The sequence below is a fragment of the Trichoderma breve genome, chromosome 1, assembly GCF_028502605.1.
Source record: "Trichoderma breve strain T069 chromosome 1, whole genome shotgun sequence".
Taxonomy (NCBI): Eukaryota; Fungi; Ascomycota; class Sordariomycetes; order Hypocreales; family Hypocreaceae; genus Trichoderma; species Trichoderma breve.
The window spans coordinates 2,532,390-2,546,116 of NC_079232.1; the positions used below are offsets into that span (position 1 = coordinate 2,532,390).

General features: G+C 50.3%; 5 protein-coding genes across 5 annotated transcripts; 3 read left to right on the plus strand and 2 right to left on the minus strand.

The window, feature by feature from the left end:
• Positions 1–1,575: 1,575 nt before the first annotated feature.
• On the plus strand, positions 1,576–3,471 carry T069G_00791 (fungal zn(2)-Cys(6) binuclear cluster domain-containing protein; the record flags this gene model as incomplete). Its single annotated transcript, XM_056168001.1, has 5 exons — positions 1,576–2,388; positions 2,449–2,916; positions 2,996–3,083; positions 3,144–3,339; positions 3,408–3,471. The coding sequence occupies 5 exons, from the start codon at positions 1,576–1,578 to the stop codon at positions 3,469–3,471; spliced, it is 1,629 nt and encodes a 542-aa protein (XP_056033317.1).
• A 992-nt stretch (positions 3,472–4,463) lies between these two features.
• T069G_00792 (uncharacterized protein) lies at positions 4,464–4,787 on the minus strand (the record flags this gene model as incomplete). The annotated part of the gene is made up of 1 exon (XM_056168002.1): positions 4,464–4,787. One exon carries the CDS (start codon positions 4,785–4,787, stop codon positions 4,464–4,466), a length of 324 nt encoding a protein of 107 aa, XP_056033318.1.
• Positions 4,788–7,149: 2,362 nt separating this feature from the next.
• T069G_00793 (glutaredoxin domain-containing protein) lies at positions 7,150–8,066 on the minus strand (the record flags this gene model as incomplete). The annotated part of the gene is made up of 2 exons (XM_056168003.1): positions 7,150–7,466; positions 7,547–8,066. The coding sequence occupies 2 exons, from the start codon at positions 8,064–8,066 to the stop codon at positions 7,150–7,152; spliced, it is 837 nt and encodes a 278-aa protein (XP_056033319.1).
• A 2,211-nt stretch (positions 8,067–10,277) lies between these two features.
• On the plus strand, positions 10,278–11,510 carry T069G_00794 (nucleotide exchange factor SIL1 domain-containing protein; the record flags this gene model as incomplete). Its single annotated transcript, XM_056168004.1, has 1 exon — positions 10,278–11,510. One exon carries the CDS (start codon positions 10,278–10,280, stop codon positions 11,508–11,510), a length of 1,233 nt encoding a protein of 410 aa, XP_056033320.1.
• Positions 11,511–11,888: 378 nt separating this feature from the next.
• T069G_00795 (SET domain-containing protein) lies at positions 11,889–13,680 on the plus strand (the record flags this gene model as incomplete). Its single annotated transcript, XM_056168005.1, has 3 exons — positions 11,889–12,407; positions 12,486–12,675; positions 12,773–13,680. 3 exons carry the CDS (start codon positions 11,889–11,891, stop codon positions 13,678–13,680), a joined length of 1,617 nt encoding a protein of 538 aa, XP_056033321.1.
• Positions 13,681–13,727: the final 47 nt, after the last annotated feature.

A 13,727-nucleotide genomic window follows, 5' to 3' on the forward strand; every position in this document is an offset into this window, starting at 1 on the left:
GGAGACTAGCAGCTTTTCCAAAAAGTAGTCGAACCGATCGCCCCTTCTTTGGACCAGATCTCTTGTCTTTGATCTCTGTTCCTCCATCTTTTCCTCTTTTTCTATTTTCGGTTTCTTGATTCGGTTCTCTTTTTTTTTTCTCTTTCGTTTTCATAACCACAGGACTCTTTGTGGTTTTGTCACCGGATATCTTCTGGTTGGAGGCGTTTCTTTGATTTTTTTACCTTGTGCCAAATATGGCGGCGGAAATCCAAAAGCTAATCTCAGCTGGGCTGCCAGGATGAGGGATTCGGTGGAATGGGGAGGGGAATATTTTCTCAAAGGACGTCCATATAAAAGGGAGAGAAACGCTTGGTTCTGAGGTGGTGGTATATACCCATTTGCTATGAAAGCTTGGGGAGGGATTTGGGAGGCATGCCGCTCGTTTAGAGTACTGGCAATGTGCATCATTGAGCTCAGATGGCGATGCGAAGGCAACTGTACAACATGTTGCTGGAGGAGCCACTGGATGTTGAATTTATGTAACGAGACGTTTTAAAACCAGTCCTTCGCAAGATGCTTTCACCTAGTCTTTCATTTCCAAACAGGGCAATCCGTGATGCTTGATGTAGTAGTGATGTGTCGCGTAAAGAGTAAAAAACTCCCGTCCCTAAAGGTATGCGTGATTGTGGCCCAACCGGTTTGATTAGACCAACGATGGCGATTCAATCACCTGCTACAGACTCCATATCGCTGCATACCTACAGAACGTTGAGAAGTGTGGCCAAGAGAAGAAACCGTGTCATTACCGTTGTTACATGTAGCATCTCACGTGTAATACAGCATAGCATCTCCGTGCCTGATGCCTCCATCTGCAGGCCGCGTCATGGGAGGAGGAGATTCTAGGCAGATGGCTCAAGGCCCGGTGGCGCAGAACATCAACCCGAACCGACTTTATACGGTTCCCGTGAAAAGAAAAGAGTTCCTCCGTGACTCCCTACTAACCGTCCTCAGTAAACATGCGTCAGCAACAACCCGGGCGGCGCCCGGCACGCGCTGAGGCTGGAGCTGCGGACTTTTGGCGGAGCGGAGTTGCGGAGTTGGGCCCGGGTCCTCGGGGTCTTGCATCGCGGGTTGCTGCGTCCAGCCCGGAGTTTGTCACTGGACGCCTTCGGCCATTTTCTTAATCGCATGGTAAATGCGAAAAGCAATGGGACTGAATTAGGATTCCAATTGGACCGAATCTCCGTGTTTAGGGTCTGTCTGAGGCCTCGTTTTAATCTCGCAGGCTGACGAAACCAGATTCGAATCGGCAGGCGGTCGAGAGTCAGTCGAGTGTGGCTGCGAACTTGGCATCCATCCATCCTTGGTCCCGGTATCTTATCATCCCACCGACGCGATTCTTTTTTACCTCCTTTCACCATCACGTAACCCCCAAACTTATACGCCCCAGCCCTCTCTATACGATTTCATCTTTTCTGTTTCCTTTCAGTGATCCTTTGGTTTCTTCTTTTTCTCGATTACATTATCATCTTTGCAAACCCCGCTCAATTGATCTCCGTCGCTGCTCCCCTGCAGCACAGAGACCCTTGTGCTATGACATCGCTCGACCAGTTTGAGCAGCTTCAGCAGCACAGCTACACCTTTGCCTCTCCGCCTCCGTCGACGATGGACTCCTTCACTGGCGACACCAGCCCGCTGAGCAGTCTCGGCTCTGGCCTACGCAAGCTAGACCGCATCGGCGGCGATGGCGGCGCGGCGTCGCGGCAGAAGAGCTGCAATGCCTGTGTTAGAGGCAAGCGGCGCTGCGACAAGCGAACTCCACGATGCACCCGGTGTGCGACAAAGGGCCTGGACTGCGTCTATCAGCGTCAGCCTCCTCCTATTGCTCAGCAGCAACAGTCACAACAGCAACAGTCACAACAACAGCAACAATCACAGCAACAGTCCCAGCCGCAGTCGCAAAACCTCCTACACCATCAACATCAACACCAATCACCACCCATCACCTCAAACTCTGCAACGGCATCGTCGTCTTGTGCTTCCGCCGTCGAGGGCAGCTGCACTACACCCGACATGCCCCCCGAATTCGACATGAGCTTCGATATTGAGAGCCTCGGCACTGCAACCGGTACAAACACGAGTCCCGAGAGTCTCCAGCAGCAGGACGTGGGGTTGGGGCTCGGCGGCGAGTCTCAGCATCACCAGCATGCCGATCTAGGCTTCTCCATCGTCGATTTGATGAATGCGAGCGCCGGCACGGGCCCTGGCAGCTTGTGGGATCTGACCGGCTTTGGAGACGGCACCAGCAAGATGGACCTTCCGCCGGTTCCCGTCATCCCGCCGTTACAGACGCAGCAGCAACCGGGCCAGTCGCAGCAACAGCAACAACAGCAGCCGCAACAACCCGTTAGAGATCTTTCTATTCTGCAGCACGAGGACCAGTGCATCATGGCCGACGTTCTCCAGGTGCACGATCCCCGCAGCAAGATTGGCTTCATTGTCCAGAGTATATCAGAGATGTACACGAGCTTCACGCAGCGCCGCGAGGCTCCCTTCATGCACCCCCGCCTGTGGATGTCACAGCTACCCAAAACCATCATCACAACATTTGCCGCTACCTCGGCGTATTCGGCACGTACTGCGCAGACCAAGGGATGGGCGCTCAAGGTGCTGCTAGATGCAGTGCGCGAGGTCCATCGGGATGGTGAGAGGGCGACTACACACGCCGACCGCCTGGCCAGAGTGCAAGCCCTTTTGCTGCTCAACTCGATGCGCATCTTTGACGGGGATGTGAGCATGAGGGCGGCAGCCGAGAGAGAGATGAGCGTCATGCTGGCGTGGGTAAAGGATCTAGTTGTGGTCAAGAATGAGCTGGAGGAGGGCTTGCCAGCATCAACTCTTATCTCGAGAGATAGGCCGCCAAAGAGCTGGGAGGTGAGTTGCATCTACGCCATTCTCTTTACATCTTCTTGATTTGATTTCACAAGCTAACTTGTTTTGTTTTACTCTCCAGAGCTGGATTATGCTGGAAAGCACTAGGCGCACCATTATGATTGCTTATGCAGTCATGTGTCTCGTTTTCGTCTTGAAATCTGAAGAAGGTACGTATTCACAGCAAGTCTCACAGATGAGCCTGGCAGTTAACGGTTGCGATGAACCAGCCCCCAACGACTGCTGGGAAGACGGGCATAGCTTCACGAGCTCGCGGCACCTCTGGGAGGCCACATCGTCGGTTGAATTTTTCAAGGCCTGGCGTGAGAAGCCGCAGTATTGCATCACCGATCTTAGTTTCAAGGAGTTCTGGATGTATGCGAGACCGGACGACATGGATGAGTTTACGAGGCTGATGCTGACCACGTGAGTTGCCGCATATTCCATATCCCCCTTGATGTTGAATTATGAGCTGGTTCTAACCGGTGTTGTAGGCAAGTTGGCGTGGATGCCATTGAGCACTTTCTTTCAGGCGACACGAGCATTCCGGTTGAGTGACGAAGCAGTCGAATACGAAGTCAAACTTGACGTCTTCTGAGACCATGACATGTTGAAAGAAGAAACGGCAATTCGCAATTAAACAAAGTATTGTAACAACAAAATCTCCCATCTATCGCGGAATATCAAACTATCAAAGGCACTGGAGCGTACGGCATTGGACACGCAAAGTCGACCAAACGCAAACATCGGGGACACGGTACGGGGGCGTTGGGTAGAGATCCAGGAACAGGCTTTCTCTTTGGATTTAACGGGTTAATATTTTTCTTTATTTTTCATCAGGGGGGTTCATATGAAGGCAGGTTAAATTGGCACCAGATACAAAGGCCTTGCATTGTTTTCTCTTTTCTCTTTGTCTATCTTATTGCTTGGAATAGAGTCGCGGCGCTGGATAACGCATGCGTGCTTTTTTTAGGGGGACACACTCAACGGCTATGAAATCTCGGGGAAACATTCGGATTTTCTTTTCCATTTCACACTACAATGCTTGCAAGCATTAGCATTGGAGGAGAGACACATGGTTGGTGGGCTCCATGTGTAAGAAATAAGGACAAAAAAACAAGATGCACGACAACATTTCGTCTCGCTTAAGTTTTTTTCTTTGCGGTGGCATGTCATATGTACGAAAGTGACTTGATTATACTGCATGTGAAATTTTTTGATTAACGTCATAAAGAGTCGCTTTCTCTCTTTCTCTTCTTTTGGTGATTTCGTCGCCGACTAACAAAACAGTGAAAAGGTTCGAGGATAATGTTGAATACATTTGATATATAGGTCAGGGAAAAGAAAAGAAAAGAAAAAACGAAACCAGATATAAAGAACCAGAGAGAACCATCGAACATAAGAAGAAGAAGAATAAACGCCGTGACCGTTTTCGCATTTCATTTCCATCATATTTATTTTTAGGGATGGCACCCACGCAACATGCAATGCACGCTGTCGCTGCAAAGATCCCCAGGCAACCAGACATACAAGTTCCCATGGAATTCTTTTTAAATCTTGCCCGGCCTCATCATGGGCTCGCCCACCATCCCTCCCAGCGGAGCGTGGTTGAGCGTGGGCTTGCCATCCTTTGCGTCCTGCCTCGCGGTGGGCGGGCTGCCCATGTCGTGGACCATGTCGCGGGCCTTTTGGCGCAGGCCGCGCTTGATTTTGCGCTCGTGGACGCTGCCGTCGAGCAGTAGAGGCTGGCCTTCCTTGTCCTTGTAAGTGGTGTAGGCGGTTGAGGCGGACGAGAGGGAGGATGTTTCGGAGCTGGTGGAGGGACGGCGGAGGGCGGAGGAGGAGGTGGTGGTGGAAGAGGGTGCGTCAGACATTCTTTCTTGAGGATGTCTTTTTTGTGAATGTAACGTATGGATGGGGGAGGCGAATGAAGACCCTCGAAAAGAGAGGTGTGCCTGGTGATAATGGTCTTTTTGCTTGGACCAGTTGCAGTTCTGGTAGCCCAATTGACGCAAGGTTGCAGCTTGATGATGCGACTCGGTTGAGAGCGGCCGGGTCGGTGTGTCCACCGTCTCTTGACCGAGGGTAACAGAGTCCGGTATAGTGTCGAGGAAAAGTTGTCGAGGAGCTGAGAGTGACCACTTGAGGCAGCACTAATAAATTAGGAGGGTCCTTTTTTTGGGTGGTATTTTTATTTGTCTCTATGGATGAACGGACAAACTCCTCAGGCGGGCAAGACAGAAAGGCCAATGGGTGATGGGTGATGGGGAAAAAGATGAAGGAAACAAAACAGGCTGTCTGCGGTAGTGGGAAATGGGCTTTGGATTGGGATTGGACTGGACTGAAGGAATTGTAAGAGAGAGAAAAGAGCGAAAAGCGTGAGGGGGTGGCGCGCCCAGGCTCTTCTTATTCTGCTGCAAAATCCCCAACCTTGCTTGCTTGACGCTGGACTGGGCTGGCTAACGAATCCAAGAGCAGGCAAGGCAAGGCAGCCCAGCGCCGGGCTAGAAAAGGGCGAAGATAATAGCACCAGATAACCTAATACTGTACCCGGAGTTGTTTTTGTACGTACATACATTTGTAGGCTCAGCTTTGCGGGTTGATGGTGTGGTCACTTGCGGTCTCGAATCCCAGTCTGTTGCTGGGTCCTGGTTTGGGCATGGCATGGCAGCGGCTTACCGGGATCCATCCCCACGCTTTTGTTTTCTGTGCTTTCTCCATTTTCTCCCCAGTTTCTGTGAGCATGGACTGCTTGTTCTCACTCGCTCACTCACTCACACCTCTCTCACACGCGGGCTCACACACGCATATGCTTGTACAGTATTAGCGGATCAACACTAGTACGGATATTCGTAGCGAGCAGAAGCAGAGCGTGGACAAGCGCTGATTCTGCACGCTAACCCACCTCTGCCGTCTGCTATCTATTTGACTGATGGGCTCCAGTTGATTCCTTCTCACGTGTTTCTGCTGGTTCGTCTTGTTTTGGTGATTCGTATTCTGGATGACCTGTATTGAGTGTCACCATGAAGACATTTCCATGGATGCCTACACAGCAGCTGTACAACAGGCCTTGAGCGAACCTGAACCTGAACCTCCATGGGCCTAAACGTCCCCCCCTTCCAGCCCGTTGATAACCCCAAACGCCATCCAGCCATTCACGCGCCTCCAACATGAAGTGCTGCAGCACCAATCCCTGCATTTAGTGGGGGAATAATGCCAGTACCGCTGCTGATAACAGATAGTGCAGGCGGGGCTAGAACGAGCGAACAGCGCTGGCTTTGCACAATCGTGGCTTTTTTTTTTTTTTTTTTTTTGGGCGAGGGCCTGTTCTGGGTAAATTGATTGCGGTAAAGGTGCAAGTATGTAAGAGAAATCAATGGTCAGCGCGTGTTGCCCGAGGGAGGGGGGAGAGAAGCCGGGAAGTGAAAGAAAGGAAACAAGAGAACAGGAACAGTAGAAGGAAGGATGACGATAGGGATTGCGCGATTTACAAATGGGTTCAATGACATGTTTGATTTGATCAGGGCGAGGGCATGCTGATGCTTGCCTGCATGTTGCCTTGAATCTTTTCGCTTTCCAATCCCATATTAACCGCCATGATGCTTCGCTAGCAGATGCAAGATAGTACGCTACTGTATCTCGAGCTTGTACTTGGGAGATACGAACCAGGCACACTTCGCTTTTCATCGTCTTTATTTTCCCCAACATTTGATTCCGTCCTGCGGATTTATGCGCTCAGGATGATCAATAAGCATTTTTGATTAAAAGCTGCCGGATATTACAGGTTTTCGAATTGAAAGTAGCTGCATGCTGTGCTTCACTGGGCCTCACATCTCGTTCCCCCCTCCACTATCTTTCTCTCTCTAGACAAGCATTTATTTCAAAGCCTTCAATTCCCATTCCCTGCCATCCCATACTAGATATACCGAGATAACTAAATATTACCTGTGCCTCCTACCTACAGTACGAGGTAAGGTACTTGTAATAGGGCCAGAAAAAAACGCCAAAACTCCATTCATGCGTCCTTGCACTTGGCATCTGCACACCAGCCATTCAAAAACCATCAGCCCCTGATGCCCACACACCCCCAAGAGAATCAATACATTAGCCGCGAGCCACAGATCTCACAAAAACCTTGGCCCGAGCGAGAAAAGGCCAAGGACGAGTACAGGTACAGGTAGAAGAAGAAAAAAACAGGACAAAAGGGGATCGGCCCTCTCTGATTACACATCATTCTTACTGATGCTCGCCCTTGGTGAAGCGCGGGCTAATCTCTATGCGAGCCTGGCCCAGATCGCGAACCTTGCCAACCAGCTTGTCCTCGTTGTCTAGCGCAACAATGTCGTCGGAGCCGCCAATGCTCACTCCGTTGATCAGGATGTTGGGCACGGTTCTGCGTCCCGTCTTCTTCAGGAGATAGTCTTGGAGATGGGGACCGAGCGGGTGCTCATCCAGCTCCACGACAAAGGGCTCCGGAGTGATGCTGTATTTCTCCAGGAGAATTCCCTTGGCGCGCTTCGAATAAGGGCAGTAGCTCTTGGAGAAGATGATGACTGTGGGGGTTCGCACACGTATGAGTTAGCCAAAATGAGAGTAGCCACATAGGGGGAGAACCTATTCGCGACAAGCTTACCAGGTGACTTCTTCAAGATGCTGTTGATCTCGACTTCGGCCTCGTGCTCTTCCTTTGTCTCTTCTTTCGTCACGTCCGTCTTGACTCTGTCCCCTACATCACCACCACCGCCGACTTTGACCTGGCCCTTCTTCGCCTGTCCTTCGGCCGAGCTGCCCACGCCCACGATCCTGCTGGGAATATCCGGCTTCGGGCTCTTCTCGTTGGCCTTGTCCTTTGCCTCCTGCGCAACGGCCTGCAGCCGCTCCTGCAGCTCCTGCGAAGCTACCTTGTCGTCGTCGTCAATGTCGCCGTCGCCGTCCTTGTCGGCGGGTATGTGCCCCGCCTTCTGGCCCGTCTGGGAATTGATGACTGCCTGCCCACGCGCCGTCCCTCGCTCCATGGCCTCTTTTGTTTTCTCGTAGAAGCCCTTGAGGGCGGCGTCGGCTTCCGGCTCCATGCCCGAGCTGTAGAATAGCATGACGACGACGGTAATGACGACCGCCACCATCAGGAGGCGCATTCGTCGCGGCGAAGGCATCTTGGCGAGGTTTTGTGTAAGTGTTGACGCGCGCGCGCTCTTCTGTGGTACGAGGGCGAGGAGAGCGCTAGAACGAAGAGCTGGACGGATGGCAAGCTCTAGAGTAGCATTCGGAGGAGGATCCGTCTAGTCGCAAGGCAAGCTCGGTCGTCAAGGAAGAGTAGCGCGAATGAGCTTCTTCGTATGGAGCTGCGACGACGAAAAAGGGAGGGAGATTTGACGCTGGATTGACGTCGCAATGGCCTAGAGATAGTTGTGTCTATTTCGTAAGAGCTGCTTCCAGCTCGTGACACAAAGCCTTTGTTTTTTTCTTAAACTCCGCAAGAAGCTTCAAAGAAAGGAGAACGCGTGACCTAATTGATCAATAACGGGGACCCATTCAATTCATTGGAGCGCATGCTGTGCCACGGATTGCGAGAAAGGGCTGGGCCGTGCGATGTTTTGCGTCGGCAACTGTCTTCACGACCTGCGAAAAGTACGAGGAGGATTTCTAATAGGCGTGCGGCCCTGGCGCTATGCGGGAATGCTGCGGTGCTGCATTAGGTAACCGGCACAGTGTGAAGTTCAATGGTTCGTTCGACAATTATTTTGCCACATGCAGCTCCCGTTGTAAGGTGTACATTCTGTAAATGAGAGAGGGTTGATCCCTTATTAATAATCCTTGATGGTATATATTCTATCTTGTGTGTGTAAAATGATAAAACATTAAAACGCCTGTGCAATTCCCTTGAATGTCATTGATAGGTATCTCATAATTCCATGAAGCGGCGTGAATTCCAAAGTGCATCTAGTCCCTCCATTAAGATGCCGACAGCTCGTCATGAAAGCTTTCTAGCAAGGGTTCCTCTTCTGAGTCGGCGTCCGTGTAAAGCAGGCCTTCTTCAAGCCGGCTCTCCGACCAGCTCCCTGGACTCTGCACTGGCTCGTCCATCTTGACATTGATAGGTCGAGAGAGGCGAAGGCTGTGGACACGCATGTGGAGATGCTCGTGTCTCTTGAAATGATGGGACCCAGTTGGCATGGCGTAGACGCCAAATATTGAGCAAAATAAGAGGTAGAAGAAGACGAGGATTAGTGACAGCATTTTGTTTTTGAATAGAGAGATGCCCCCTGGTGTTATTTGCAATCCTAATCAGAGGAAAAGAAGTTTAGTAATGCAGGGAGATGCATTGCAAGGAATAGAATATCTGCAAGCCTCCCAAGCGAAAAGCTTTGGTTTATATCCCGCCTGTCGTGGTGCTGGCCCAGCCTCTTTTGTGAATTTTGTTAATGAACTAGTGACGCATCCGACTAACATCGCAAACAGCTATGCTACGGCTTGTGTTCTGAATTCAGGTTTGGCATTGAGCAGATGCTCAGAATCTGAGACACGGGGCCATTCCAGAAGATGGTCGAACATGCACAGACGGGGCAAGAAAACGTGCGCTGACACAAATAAAACATGGGAATACAAGATAAAATAAAAGCTTAAATACGTATTCATGTAGTTAAACTATGTCAATCATATGTTTAAGAATAGATTACCGACATCTCTTGGTCATGGGTGGGCATCTGGAGGCTCATGCCCAGCCCCATTGAGCTGAACTGTATACTTTCCGAAAGCGTAACATGGCACCACACATCGAGAAAAGTCCACTGAGCAGATAATAAATAGTAATTTCTTCATTTCAATTCTTCTTCATCACACATAATAAAAATATCTGTGACATAACAAGGCAAAAGAAATCGCTACAATGACAAACGCCCAATTCTGCTGCTGTAATTCAGTGGCAAAATGCTGCTTCTTCGGGTTTCCATGTTGGCTGCTGAGTCATCCTCTCCGCCAATCAGGCATCGCCAAGATTCAGAAGCCAGATTTCGCCTCCAGCAGTGACACTTTTGCGGTTCGTCTTACAACTTTTTTTAGGTCCACCTAGTTCCATGTTCTTAGGTGTCCTTTTCATCGAGTTGACTCATTTAAAGACTTTTCATTCACTCTTTTTATGATGAGATTGTAATTTGTCTTTTAAACAAGTCGTTGTTGTATATTTATCGAAGCATTTCGCTGGTAACGTTGTTGCTCGTACGATATTGTGCCGTTCCCACTCATCAGCTTGGGGGGATTATACAAAGTACAAACTATTGGATAGCATATCCGGATACGCAATTACACTCTCTGAGTGGACTCAGCCTTTTCATTCATTCACCCACTCTTTTCTCTCTCAAAGCACAATGCCTTCTATTCGCTCCAAAGGCAGGCCGTTGCCCATCATCATTGCCCTCATTCTGGGTTTGTTGTTTTGTTTAGCAGTTCCGGCCACAGCATCAGCATCTCAGCATTCCCCCAAGGCAGGAGACAAACCAGATTTAATTTGTCACACATCGAATCCAGAAGAGTGTTACCCCCTGGTGTTTGAGCCGACAGATGAGTTCCAGATTGTTCACGATGATCAACAACTACCGAACGGACTTCATGTTCGCTTGAATATCTGGACTGGCAAGAAAGAAGCCAAGATCAACGTACCCGATGAGATCAACCCCGCTCTAGAAGGACTGCCTGTCGATCAAGCCGTGGTTCTTGTCGACCAGGAGCAGCAAGAAACAATACAAGTACCCAAGGGCGCACCAAAGTACAACAATGTTGGCAAGATCAAGGAGCCTGCGCCAGGAGGAGAGGCTCAGGTAGAAGCTATTGCCTTTATGGAGACCTTCGAAATGCTCAAGACAGGTGTCATCCCGAGCGATGAGGAGTTTGACCACGGGCTGGAAGGACTGGAAGAGCTCTCTCATGACATCTACTATGGACTAAAGATCACCGAGGAAACCGAGGTGGTAAAGGCGCTTTTCTGCCTAATGGGAACCCCTGAAGGCCAAGTCTCTGAGGGAACCACTCCGCGAGGCCAACAAGCGGCAGCTATTCTCGCTGGTGCCCTTTCCAACAACCCTTCGGCACTCAACGAGATTGCCAAGATCTGGACAGAGCTTATGGACTCAAAATGCCCTCATGATGGCGCCACAATCCACGAGCTTTTCTACCATCACACAATCTCGCCTGCTGACTCTCCAGCTAAGGTCAAGGCCGCCGTCTCGGCCATCAACGGACTCATCAAGGATGAGCAGATCAGGAAACACTTTCTGGAAAACAACGGCATGAAGCAGCTGTTGCCAATTCTCTTCCAGGAGAAAGCCGAGTGGGCTGGAGCACAGCGAAAGATTGGGCAGCTGGTTCTCGATACCTTCTTGGACGAGGATATGGGCGCCCAGCTTGGCCAATGGCCCAGGGGTCAGGCATTGAGCAAAGAGGTGTGCGTGGTTCCGGAGACGGCGCTAGAGGACGGCTGCTGGGACTATCATGCGGAGATGATGGTGAGATTGCATGGTACGCCGTGGAGCAAGGAGTTGCGAAAGAGGCTGGCGAGTGCACGAAAGACGAATGGCAAGCTGCCGAACCATGGCGAGCTATAGAGAGAAGTTTCATTGTGTTGGTTATAGTATGTATATAGAGAGAGGACTACTACAGGTGTCTAGTAGTTACATAGAGATACCCATTGAATTTTATTTGGACATATTTTGACAGCTACTGTTATTCAAAGTAAAAAATTGTAAACGTCCTTTTCAAATTTTTGTGTCTGCTAATATCGTGTTTGGCTGGTTGCCAAACCTCCTGCAACATAAACCATTACCAACCCACCTTTTCAGACTTTGCCCCTCCAAAGCTCATCTCAACCCTGAACTTTTTCACCCCCAAATCAACATCATTTAACAAAACAGCGTTAGAAACCTACAAACTCTAAGCCAAAACTCTATCATTTCAAATGCCTCACAATTCATGAGAAGCAAAGCATGTCTTCTTCCTCGCCCCTCGAAATCCGGCCTCACCCCTCCAAAGGCCGCGGCCTCTACGCCACAAAATCCTTCTCCCCCGGCACCGTCATCTCCCCCTTCACGCCTCTCCTCCTCCTGCCCACCGTCTCGCACCTCAGCAGCGTCTGCTCATACTGTCTCCGCCCCGGCAACCCTCGGGCCTGCTCCCGCTGTCACGCGGCGTCGTACTGCGATGCGACGTGCCAAGCCGCGGCCTGGAAGACGGTTCATTCACGTGAATGCAAGGCGCTCCGGCAGGGGATCAAGGACGAGGGCCGAAGGAGGCAGTTGCCGACGCCGACGAGGGCGCTAATCCAGGCTTTGCTGTGTGGGGAGATTGGGGACGGGCTGGAGGATCTGGAGGGGCATGTGTTGGAGAAGAAGGCCGAGGGGGATGAGTGGAGGGACGTTGAGATGATGGCGATGGCGGCGTGTGCGTTTTCTGGGAAGGGCACGGCGGAGGAGCTTGTGCGGAGGGCGGTTGAGATGCTTTGCAAGGTTGGTTATCAGCTGTGAAGATGGATATCGTTTGGGAAAAGAATTAGGATTGCTAACTAACAGCTTTGATGGGTCTAGATTCAAAACAACTCTTTTCAGAGATTCGACACTGACTTGGGGGTTGTTGGTCTGTTCCTGGAGCCGACTCTAGCCATGGCGAACCATTCCTGCATTCCCAATGCGGCGGTCCAATTCATTGGGCGAAGTGCCCTTCTCGTAGCTGAGAGTCCGATTCGAGCTGGTGATGAGATTGAGCTGGCTTATACGTGTAAGTGTCCCCGTGTTCAAAGATGACTCTTGTATTTTACAGTGTAAGTCTATCTATTTTACGTAGACTGACCCTTGTTTGAATACCTATCTCATAGTCTACACGGATCCTCTATTTAAACGAAGAGAAGCACTGGCTCACTACAAGTTTGTATGCAATTGCCTTCGTTGCCGGGATAATCTCAACGTCTATCAAGTCGCAGCCATCTCCCCCAACGTCAACCTCAACAGCCAGAGTCTTGTACCGGATGTCTCAAAGTTTCGCAAGCATCCTGCAGTCACCAGCCCCAGCAAACAATCCATAATCAATCGACATAGCCAGACAGCTGACCGCTTATCAAGTGCATTGGCCACGATTGAGTCACTGTCGGAGCGGCGCAAGCTGTTAAAAAGCGAGTACAACAAGAGCAAAGCTCTAGTTGAAGAGGAGCTATGGGCCGTCACACCGCTCCCCGACATTCTCTTCAGAATATCCATGTTGTACGGCGAAGAAGAAAACTTTGCCTTTGCTCTGGCGGTGGCTTGTTTCATCGCGACAGCTTGTGATCCGTACCAGTATGCCTCGCCGTATCATCCCGTTCGGCTGGCCGGTTTATTCACTGTAGCAAACCTAACTACTCACACCGCGGCGGCAACGGCCTTTCTGGCAAACTCGGCTACATCCGTCTCTAAAAAGGCAACGCTGGAACAGAAAGTCGAGGAGACGTTGCGCGAGATTGATCAGGTTTCGTTGTGCCAAATGCTTCTCATCATGATTCTCAAATACTCTCCAGAAAAATATAGTGCAGAGCTAAGTCTTGTTAGCAAAGCACAGGTGCTTCTAGAGGATATTGAGAAGCTAGCAGGCAGAGAGAAAGAAACTTCTTTGATTGATGAGTGGCAGCAAGATCCTAACAGCGAAAAATCTCAAGCTTTCTTCGAGTTTGCTGTCGTCCAGCAAGTGAATACCCTGGCTAATCTGGGAAGGGAAGTCTTGAGACGAGATTTTGAGATTTCTGCTCCTTGAGATAGGATCATTCATATACGCATACATATTACCTGATAGATAATTCC